Genomic DNA, 11558 nt, shown 5'->3' with positions numbered 1-11558 from the left:
AGAGAGAGAGAGAGAGAGAGAGTCTTTACTATACCCAGTTCATATGTTGATGAACAGTTGGGTTAATTTGAAGATAATGAAGTCATGTTTGAGTACTGCTGGAATAAACCAGTAGCTCAGACAATTCTTTGTGTTCATTTTATTTGCTTCGTATGAGTAATCTAGTACTGGACTCATTGCATTGTATATAATGCTGCTAGCCTGCTAAAAATCTATGTACTGTTTTCAATTGTAGTTATACTGTGTTTTTATGAACATATCAAAATATGTGTGCTGAAAACAAAGATATAACTTTTTATCTAAAAAGTAGAGAGAATTTATTCTGACGCCAAATATGAGATAACCCAGGAACGCAGACTTGGGTTACCTCACATTCAGCGTGATGAAATTTAAAAAGTAACAGAACAAAAGAGTTGCAAATTAGTCTCTTTTCAAATATATCAGTGGGAAGGCCTCAGGTGGGCTAAAGTGAAGTCGGGGAAAGCTCTGCTGTAGGTCCCTGATGCTATTTGATGCTTAGTGCAAACTAACAGGCCATTAATGAAGTCCAAAAGAGTTTGCTGTTAGCCAGAAGGATAAAAAGATAGCTCAGGGGCTGGAGAGATGGCTCAGTGGTTAAGAGCACTGACTGCTTTTCAAGAGGTCCTGAGTTCAATTCCCAGCAACCACATGGTGGGTCACAACCACCTGTAATGGGATCTGATGCCCTCTTCTGGTGTGTCTGAAGACAGCTACAGTGTACTTAGATATAATAATAAATCTTTGGGCTGGAGCAAGAGGGGCTGGAGCAAGTGGGGCCTGAGCTAGCAGAGATCCTAAAAATTCAATTCCCAACAACCACATGAAGGCTCACAACCATCTGTACAGCTATAGTATACTCACATACATAAAAATAAATAAATCTGAAAACACACACACACAAACTGGCACTTTCCTGTGCTTGTGCCTCTGCCCTGTCAGCCTGGCTGGCCATGCACTGGCAGGCAATGGTGGACCTGTTTTTATCTTGTGGAGACTCTGACTCAGAACTCTGCAATTTCTCCACTCAGCTCCCTAAGTTCCTACTGGCGGGTTGCTACCACGCCAACCCAGTGCTTCAAACCCCCTATGGCCTTTGTGGAGCACCTCTGGCAAACCTACACTTTGCAGCCGTACCTTCCTCTCTTGAACCCAGACAAGCCTCAGTGTGAAGGAAAACACAACACAAACTTAATTCAGAAACAATGGTAACTCAGTCTCTGGGCACAATAACTAAAACCTAATCTTATAAGCCTTATAAAAGTCTGATTCTTCCTGATTTCCTACCAGGAAATTCTGGTAGCTACATCTTCCCCCTCTGCTGTCCCCTTCCAAAAGGACCTAACTCTCTCCTGCTTCCTTTCTTCCTCAGTCCAACCCAGAAGTCTGCCTACTTACAGTGATTGGCTTCTTTATTCACTAGGGGATTGGTTCACAAGAAGCCACCTGAGTACATGACTCATTCCTTATTCCTGACAGCCTCTCCTGGGAGAGCAGAATTAACATAAAAATACAAGCAGCACAGAGCCATCCCCAACATATAATAATAAAAAACAATGTTTTGTGCAGGAACCTAGAACCTTTGGCAATTATATTCCAAATGGGATATGTTTTGCAGGGTTTTGTTTGTTTTTTGTATGAAATAGCTAAGTATTTAAGAATAAATAAGAGAGATGGATCAGCAGTTAAGAGCACTGGCTACTCTTCCAGAGGATCTGGGTTAAATTCTCAGCATCCATAAGAGGTTCACAGACACCTGTAACTCTGGTTCCAAGGGCTTCAACACCATCTTCTGGCCTCTGGGGCCACTGTATACATGTAGTGCATAGAAACACATGAAGGTAAAACACATGTACATATAAGATAATAATCTTAAAATGTTATTAATTGAGGATTTCATTTCTAAGTTGAACTGTTTACCCAGAGTTTAAAAAGTGTAGTTGCAGGGGTAGAAATGTAGATTAGTAGAAGGCCTGTCTTGCATACACAGGCCTTGGGCTCAATGCCTATCACTGCTGTTTTAAAATTTTGTTACTATTTTGTGTGTATGTCTGTGTGCTGACACCCATGTGCTGCATTGAGCCTGGAAGTCATGGCAGTTCTCGGGAGTCTGTGCAGGGGTGAGGAGTGCAGTCGCGGCAGTTCTCCGGAGTCTGTGCAGGGGTGAGGTTCAGACTGCCAGGCTTGGGCAGCAAACATCTTTACCCACGGAGCCTCCCCCCCCCCCCAAAAAAAAACCCCAAAAAACAAAAACAAAAGCTTTTCCATTAAACTTGAAATGGAGGATATTGCTATGTACCCTCTCTGACCTAGAAGAGGATGGTCCCAAGTGCTGACATTTATAGTCCTTTACCTACATCTAATGCCGGAGATATTTCTTTAAAAGAGGAATTAAAGAAAGCCCTGTTTCTTCAAGTTGTGAATGTGTACCACACCTACATTTACTTGCTTGTGTGTGGGGAACGCATGTTATGGCATGCATGTTGGAGGCAGGGTAAGACAATATGCCAAAATCGGTTCTTTCCTTTTACCATGTGGGTTCCAGGGATCAAAGTACTGTTCCCTACTGAGCCATCTCGCCCTTCCTGGAGGAGTTACCATTAGTAAGGGAAGTACTAATTAACTCAGCTTGTTCTGTATCTTTACTTTTCAGATGTAGATTCTCAGCAGAGGTATCATTTTACAGTTAATTACTGGCTGGATCTTTTTTTCCTATCCAGAATTTTAACATTAAAACCTGTAGAAGAAAATATAAACAAGCCGGGCAGTGGTGGCGCATACCTTTAATCCACTTGGGAGGCAGAGGCCAGCCCAATCTACAGAGTGAGTTCCCGAACAGCCAGGGCTATACAGAGAAACCCTGTCTTGAAGCCCCCCCAACCCCTGCAAAAAAAGAAAAGAAAATATAAACAAATTCTAAATCAGATTTAGTCCATAAGACTTCCTTTAAAGATGAGAAAAAATATTCAAGACAATTAAAATGGGAGTTGATTAACATTTTACTTGATTTCCTTTCAGTGAGGAGATGTTTCAGCTAAGCTCAGTCAAATAACTACCTTATTTTTTATTGGGAGAAGGATTAAATGTGTAAACCACAATTTTTCATATTGTTCCTGAATAAGCAAAGGCAAAGGAACAATGTTAAAATGATAAATTCACTTTAATGTGTGTGTGTGTGTGTGTGTGTGTGTGTGTGAGAGAGAGAGAAAGAGAGAGAGAGAGAGAGAGATCCAGCGCTCAGGTCAGGGAGATTTGGAGCTCTAGGCTGCACAGACAGAGATTCGACTTCACCCATGGCTTCTAAGGACAGCGTCAGGGGTCCCTTTTTTGTGGGTTCTTAGTCTTGTTAAATAATTGAAAAGCAGACACAGAAGCAAGTTCCAAGACTATCTTTATTAGTGTTTGAGAGGAAAAGCATGGCAGGCAGGAGGAAGATACAGCTGTGGGGCTTTGGGGGCCAAGAAAGCGAGCAGGTTCAGCGTGGAGGGTGGCAGGCAGCTGCACAGAGGATCAGGGATTGGAGAGTGAGTGGGCATGTTCAGAATGCCAGGGAGGGCAACATGGTTAGGACTGTGGTGGACATGGAAAAGGAGACATGAAGGGTAAAGGAAAGGCTACAGTTTTTGAGTTGGAGCTCAGAAAACTGAGCAGGCTGGAGGTGAGGGTGTGCTAGTGACTGCCTGGAGAGAGGGCCTTCTGAGAAGTCCCACTACATGAGCTCACTAAGAGCATAACGAGTCTCCCTATTTCCTTAGCATGGGTTTTAGGTGAACCATACTTCTTGAAGGATATGTTCTTTTGCTTAGGTGATTGACAGGCCCAGTTGAAGTTACCTTAAAAAAAAAAAAAGAGAGACACGGTCTTACAGTGTAACCCTGATTGAGCCAGAGGTCATCTTGTAGACTAGGCTGACCTCAAAGTCAAAGCGATCCACCTACTTCTGCCTCCAAGTGCTAGGATCAAAGGAGTTTACCTCTATGCCAAGTGGGAACAAGCAGTAAATAGTATGTAATGTGCAGCAGCCTGCCAAACTCCACTGTTGAACCTGCTTGTTTTCTTGGACCTTACTATGTCTTTTCTTCTCTTTCACCTCCTTCCTCCTTCGTCCTCCTCCTCACCCCCCCCCCCGTGTTTTTCCTCTCAAACTGTAATAAAAATTGTCTACAAACTTGCTTTTTTATTTTTCTTTTTATGTATATGAGTTTATCTTCCTCTATGTATGTCGCATGCCTGATGCTCCCCAAGGCCAGAAGGCATCAGATCCCTTGGGACTGGATGGAGAGAGAGAGAGAGAGAGAGAGAGAGAGAGAGAGAGAGAGAGAGAGAGAGAGAGAGAAAGAGAAAGAAAGAAATATGGTACTGAGCTACCATGTGGGGTGCTGGGAATTGAATATAGGTCCTCTAAAAGAATACTCAGTGAGTGCTGATCTATGATAATTTTTAGGTCTTTTGCACAATTTTGTGTTGGAATTTCCTTTTGACATGCTCTCAAGATAATTGTATGTTTATTTGTTCTCTCTGTCTCCCTGTTCTGTTTTTTCCTGTCTTCCCCTAGTGTGTGTGTGTATGTGTGTGTTTCTCAGAAGTTGTCTCATACCTAGAAAGTTCTTTAAAACAACAACAACACAAACAAACAAACCTAACCCACATGGCACTGTGTTTTCTGTCATCCACTGTGACATTCACACTAATATTTCTCTTTAACTTTTCCTTAGATTGCAGTGTTGTTTTTCAGGTTTAGGGGTATAACTCAGTGGTAGGAAGCTCACTGGCATACATAAATCTTCCCTTTGAAGGCTCAAGATTTCTACTAGTTGAGGCAGTTTTTACTTATCTTTTATAAATTAATTACTTTCTAAAGACAGGGTAGAATGTGTCCTGAGTTCAACTCAAGATAACTTTGTAACCAAAGATGACTTCCACCTCCTCCACCTCTCCAGCATTTGAGATGACAAATGGTGCTGGGGTCAAACCTAGGTCCTCCTGCATTCCAGGCAAATACTCTGTCACCCAAGCTGCCCTCAGGACAGGTTCCTCTTTTTCTTGATGTGTTTGTTATTCCTGTGTACTTACTGGAAGATCTGTGAGTATTACAAACCATTCTGTTGATAATGGAGTGACTATGGCACAGGGTAAAGGACTGGGTTCCTTTCTCACAGGGCAGGGAGGACTGTCATACTTGTTATAAGGTAACATTTGCATATGTGTACCCATAAATGTTCCCAGCAGGAAGAAAATGGGAGGACAGAATAAAGAGACATACCAGCCATGCTTAAAGAAAAACCTTTCTGGAAACCTTACCAGTTCCACTAAATGTATTATTAGTTAGAGCTAGTTTTCCTGATCATTTTCCTTACAAGAGAATATTGAGAGAATGTAGTGACTTGTTAACATCTCTCTGAGGCGAGTGTGGTGTTTTTAATCCCTGCACTGGAAGCAGAGGCAGGTGGATTTCTTTGAGTTCCAGGACAGCCTAGTCTACATAGTTCCAGGACAGCTAGGGCTACATAATGACCCTGTCTTCAAACAAACACAAATACAAACCCAAACAATATCCCCCCCCACACCAAAAACCAAATAACTGTTGACCATAGGTATGCTGCAGATTCATTGGTGTTTTCTTCCTTTTCTGCCACTGTATTAGTTACTTTCCTTGTTGCTGTAACAATATATTTGACAGGAAGCATTAAGGGATAAGAACTTGTTGTGGCTTAGCTTAAGGAGTCCAGTCCATCAGGACTGGAAGGCGTGGAAGTAGGAGTGTGAGGTGGAGAAACAGTAGGAGGGAAGTGGGGCCAGGCTGTGGAGCTTTGAAGCCTGCCCACAACAGTCTTCCAGAGAGCACTTAGAACCCAGTATTCAGGCACATGAACTTACAGGAAGCATTTCACATTCAAATACAACATTCTGCCCCTGGTACTTATATGCTCATGGCCGTGTAATTATGGAAAATGCATTTGTCCTAACTTCAGAAGCCTTCATAGTGTTTCATAATCCTAGTACTGGTCAAATGCCAAATTGTCTATTAAAGACTGAAGAAAGTCTTGATTGAACCCCTGTAAAATTAAAAGCAATAACAACATCACCACCACCCTTGGGCATCCAACCCTCTACCTGGCTTGGTAACTTTCTGGAACAAACATTTCCTTTTTTTGCGTTTTTCATTCCTGCAGAACTAGTACCATGTGGATAGCAATGCCAAGTCGTACTGCCAGTTTAAGGTGAGGCCAGACTCCCTTCAACTACAGTTGCATCCACCTCTGTGCCTTTGAAATTGAAGTATTTCCTTGGGCAAATCACTTTAGCAGCATCCCCAATTCAGTCTTCACCCATTCAGGTGTATTTGGATTTTCATGAGCTGGGGTCTTCAGGAGGTGAGGGCTTGCCCTCTGGTTGGTTCCTTTCCTGACCCATTGCAGAGTATGAGGTCTTTTTCTAGTGGCAATAATCTCTGTAGCAATTAAGGATGCTTTTGTCTGCGCACTCTACAACTTTAAGCTCACATTTCTTTCCTCACAGACTTGCACATACTTACATCTTTCTGCTTCATTTGGTCTCTCTCCTGTAGAACAGAAACTTTCATAGCCTGAACGTTACCCTGCTGAAATTTCCTTGAGAAACTAATTAATTAATTACTCTTGAATTCAGTTTTGCTCAGCATCTCAATATAGGAATAGAATGTAGCCAGGTTCTTTGCCACAATTTAACAAACATGGCTTGTAACCAGTTCCCAGTAGAGAGTCATTGCTCTCCTCTGAAAACTCATGAGCTGAGCTTGGTCTTCCAAACTCTCACCAGAATGGCCCCTTAGGCTCTGTTTAACTAGGGCATCTCTTGTCTGCAGCTCCACAGTCTCTGCCTAAGAATCACATGGTTAAGTTTATCCACAGTTCATCTCTGTGTGCTGCGTGCCTATATGTGTGGCTGTGTATGTGTGCGTGTGCGTGAGAGAGGGAGAGAGACAGAGACAGAGACAGAGAGAGAATGTGAGCGCATGTGCATGTATAACTGCTCAATCATTTGTAATTCTTTTTAGAAATTATTATAACTCACAGGAGCTGGACTATTTTATGTTTCTCAAGTTTTCCATGTTCCCACCAACACTTTTCTGTTTTGTTTTTGTTTTATGTAATATTGTAATGATGGTGTTTTTGTTTATTTTTGATTTGGGCTTTTCTTTTTCTCTAAAAAAGATTTTAAAAATTTATGTGTATGTATGTGTATCAGTATGTGGGTATTTGCATGTGCATACAAATGGTCCCAGAAGCCAGAGGTCAATCTCAGGTATCATTTCTCAGGAGTCATGCTCTTCACTCTCAGGAACTGTGTCCGTGCAAGCAGATGTGTAAAGAGGAGCTTGTGTGACTCATCCTTCAGAGGAGCTCTAGTAGCCTCAGGTTCAAAGGGGAGCTTCGTGTTGAGATAGGCACCCTTGGGGTTGTAAGAAGTTCTGCATCACAGAACTGAACCTGCTGTGGTGTGCCCAGTATGGTAAAGGACATGGAAGCAGGCAGTAGACAGGAACATAAACTTACATCCTGTCCCTGGTCTGACTGCTCATCACAGAAGGTGCTTCTCGGTTCTTTGTCCTAGAGACAGACTGGGGGGTGGGGGGCAGGTGACGTCACTGGGGCAGGGAGGGCAAGAACAGGGCAAACTATAGGGCATGGGAATCTAGAATTAATAATTTTCTTTTATGAGTTAGAATAATTTAAATAGGACCTGTGACTTTCTGATTGCAGTAGGATACCTGGCTAGCAAACTAAAGGATCACCCTGCTGCCACTTTACAGTGTTGGGATTACAAGTACATGCCGCCATGCCCGTATTCTATATGGGTGCTGAGGATCAAATTTGAGTCCTGATGCTTGTGTGATAGGTGCTTTACTAAGTTGTCTCTCAAATCCCTAAAAGAAAAACCTTGGGCTGGAGATATGGCTCAGGGGTTAAGAACACTGACTGCTCTTCTGAAGGTCCTGAGTTCAAATCCCAGCAACCACATGGTGACTCACAACCATCTGTAATGAGATCTGACTGCCCTCTTCTGGTGCATATGAAGATAGCTATAATGTACTTAGATATAATAATAAATCTTTAAAAAACAAAACAAAACAAAAAAACCTTTGGGCCTGGCATTGGTGGTGCGCGCCTTTAATCCCAGCTTTTGGGAGGCAGAGGCAGGCGGATTTCTGAGTTTGAGGCCAGCCTGGTCTACAGAGTGAGTTCCAGGACAGCTAGGGCTACACAGAGAAACCCTGTCTCATAAAACAACAAAAAAGAAGAAAAAAGAAAAACCTTTAAAACACTGTACTATTATAAAAACATTAATGATAATTTTTTAAATATTGAATGTTTGTCTATTTAGTGTTTCAGTTGCTGTGAAGGGACACCATGACAACAGCAGTTTTTAATAAGGAAAACATTTAATTGGGGCTGGCTTACAGTTTCAGAGGTTTAATCCATTATCATCATGGCAGGAAGCATGGCAGTGCCCAAGCAGATATAGTGTTGGGGAAGCTGAGAGTTCTACATTCTGAATTGGCAGGCAGCAGGAAGGGAGAGACTGGGACTGGCTTGAGCTTCTGAAACCTTAAAGCCCACCCCCAGTGACACTCTTCCTCCAACAAGGCCACCTATTCTCCAATAATGCCATTCCCTATGAGTATATAGGGGCCCTTTTCATTCAAAACACCACATCAGTTCATACTTACACTCTGCTTCTCCACACTCCTAGTTTGCTTCCTGTCACTTTGACAATTACTGAACAAAAAACCCTTTATACTGTGTTTGTATCCTAGTGATGTAGGCTAACATATTCCTTAAGTGATCTGTTTTTTATAAGTTGAAAGTTGGATTTTAAAATGATAAAACTGGCTTTCAGTGCTGATACTGCTACTGCAAACATGGTAAACATTCTTTAGACCTGCAAAGTGATGGTGCAGGAGGGGCAGGAACTCTTGGTGTGCCCAGGGAAAGTGGTTTATGGAGACAGTGTAGCTAGAGTGGCCAGACTAAGCCTATTTTCCCTAAGAAGGCTAAAATTACAGAGATGATTGTGCTGGGACTTGAGTGTGTTGAGCCCAACTGCAGACCTAAGAGAGCTCTGGCTGTGGAGAGATGTGAGCATTAGAACTGGGAGTCTTTAAAAGGAGAATGGCCCTTGGCCTAGTTCTAAGCTGACTGTTGTGAAGACAACAAGGTCGCTAGCTTTTACTTAAGATAAACAACCAAAAACTGTGATACTAGATTCTTTATTTTTATTTTTTACCTGACTACAATTGGTACTTCATGTCTGTCGTCTAGTGATGTTAGCAGTTATTGATGATTAATTCATTACAAATTAAAAATTGGTGACACTCTTGTTCTAGCACTTATTTATTTAGTAGGTTTAATAACTTAAGATGAAGAAGTTCTCTTTGTCTGCTCTTCAGCTACCAAATGATGTGTTCTAGATAGAAAAATAAAATCAGGTTCTTTAGTATTATTTATATGTATGTATATATACATATATGTGTGTGTTATATAATATATATGCATATAATATATACATATAATATATACATTTATGTAGGCATATATTATGCATATATGTAGGCATATAGGCATAATGTTTATAAGCACTGTGTGAACCTGTGCCTCTGTCCTTTGCCTGCCTGAAGTACCCACTGATTGGTTGAAATAAAAAGCTTATGGCCTATTAGAAAAGGCAGGAACTAGAAGGTGGGAGTTCTGGGAAGAGATAGGAATTCTGGGAGAGAGACATGTGCAGGAGATTTGCCACCCAGATGCAGAGAATGTTGGATGTATGAAACTCAGGAGAGGTAACCAGCCATGTGGCAGAACTCAGTTTTAGTATAAGCAGGATACTTGAGTTATAAGCTGGATGGATAAGACCATAGACATTGTAACAAATAAGTCTCCTCTCTGTCATAGAAATGTACCAAATGGTTGCACACAGTGGCTTATATAGTTATATAGAGTACATATATATATATGGCTAAGTAGCTTGAGCTTTTAATGTGATATACTGGAGGTTTTAGGATATTTAATGTTTTAGTTTGTCTTCAGATTGTCCTATTATGGTCATTGGAATCCTCTTCAAGTTAGATCCTACATCTTTCAATAAGTCCTTAATTATATTTGGTGACTTTTTGCAGTCTGCAGTAATTGAATGTTCATGCTATTCTTACGTAATCCAGTATCCTTGAGTCTTAGGTCTAGGATAAACTGTTCTACAATGACATGTAGAAGAAATTAATACTGACTTATGCCACCCCCTTTCTCCGAGACTGGGTCTCTTTATATAGCTCTAGCTGTTCTGAAATTCTCTGTAGACCAGGGTGGCCTCAAACTCATAGAGATCCACCTGCCTCTCCTTCCTGAGGGCATGTGCCACTGTGCAGTCCCCCACCCCCGTCTTACTTTATAGCTTAGACTGGTCCTCAAGTCTCCATCTTTCCCGTTACCATTGTAGTTTTAGGTATTTGGGAAGTTAGTTTTTTGGTTTTTGAAGTTAGATGTATATTGAAGTAAAAAAAATTATTTTAATTCAATGTTTTGATTTGTTTGGCATGTGGGAGTGGCTTCTTACAGCAATGAATTCACTGTATTAATAAAGTTCCTGGATTGTTTACTCAATTTATGGAATAAAATTCTGTTATATCAATGATTCCCTTTGTGGGTTAGGTAAAAATTCCTTCTTTTCTGTGTTTTAAGAATATGTTATAAGCCGGGCGTGGTGGCTCACGCCTTTAATCCCAGCACTTGAGAGGCAGAGGCAGGCGGATTTCTTGAGTTTGAGGCCAGCCTGGTCTACAGAGTACAAAGTGAGTTCCAGGACAGCCAGGGCTACACAGGAAAAAAAAAAAAAAAAAAATCAATCCAACAACAAAAAAAAAAAAAAAAAAAAAAGAATATGTTATATGGGTGCTCTGTGATTGATTTTTATATTAACCTTTGTTATGCCTCAGGCTAGTTTTGCTTCTACCCATTTGACATTCTTAGTTCACTTTGTAATTTAGGTCAAGGGCAGGAAGCAATGGATCCACCCCCACTCCCTTCCATGTGTTTCAGTATGTTAAACTTGGAAATGAGATGGAAAAAGCAGAAAGGTTGTTGTGGAGTAGTTACAGTTACAGGGGCTGGAGTTAAAGCTGCCAAGTGAAGATATTTGTTTTCTCTTAAAAGACTTTCCCTAACTTAATAGCTCTGAATTCTGTTGATTGTTGTGTGTGGGGGAACTGCGACCAGAGTTTACTGAGATAGAGAATATGCCAGGAAGGAAAAGGAAGGTACTGACTACTTGGCAAGTAGTTGTTGCGAAGCCCTAAATTAAATCACTTTTATTTATCCATACAGAAAACAAGCACGAGGCCAAGAGGAGGCGAACAGAGAGAGTTAGGCGAGAGAAGATAAATTCTACAGTAAATAAAGATTTAGAAAACAGAAAGAGATCTCGAAGTAACAGCCATTCAGATCATATCAGACGAGGAAGAGGAAGACCTAAAAGTTCATCCGCCAAAAAACACGAGGAAGAGAGAG

The 11558-nt window shown here is 41.3% G+C and overlaps 1 protein-coding gene across 1 annotated transcript in view; it reads left to right on the top strand.

Annotated features, from left to right (window-relative positions):
* Positions 1–11558, top strand: part of C20H16orf87 (chromosome 20 C16orf87 homolog) — a 28694-nt gene that overhangs the window by 9462 nt on the left and 7674 nt on the right. Inside the window, exon 3 of the mRNA XM_021220686.2 lies at positions 11376–11556. Within this exon, the coding sequence (XP_021076345.1) occupies positions 11376–11556 (181 nt within the window). The remainder of the gene's footprint in view (positions 1–11375; positions 11557–11558) is intronic.

The sequence above is a fragment of the Mus pahari genome, chromosome 20 (assembly GCF_900095145.1).
Source record: "Mus pahari chromosome 20, PAHARI_EIJ_v1.1, whole genome shotgun sequence".
Lineage (NCBI taxonomy): Eukaryota > Metazoa > Chordata > Mammalia > Rodentia > Muridae > Mus > Mus pahari.
This window is presented reverse-complemented; position numbering and strand designations above follow the sequence as displayed.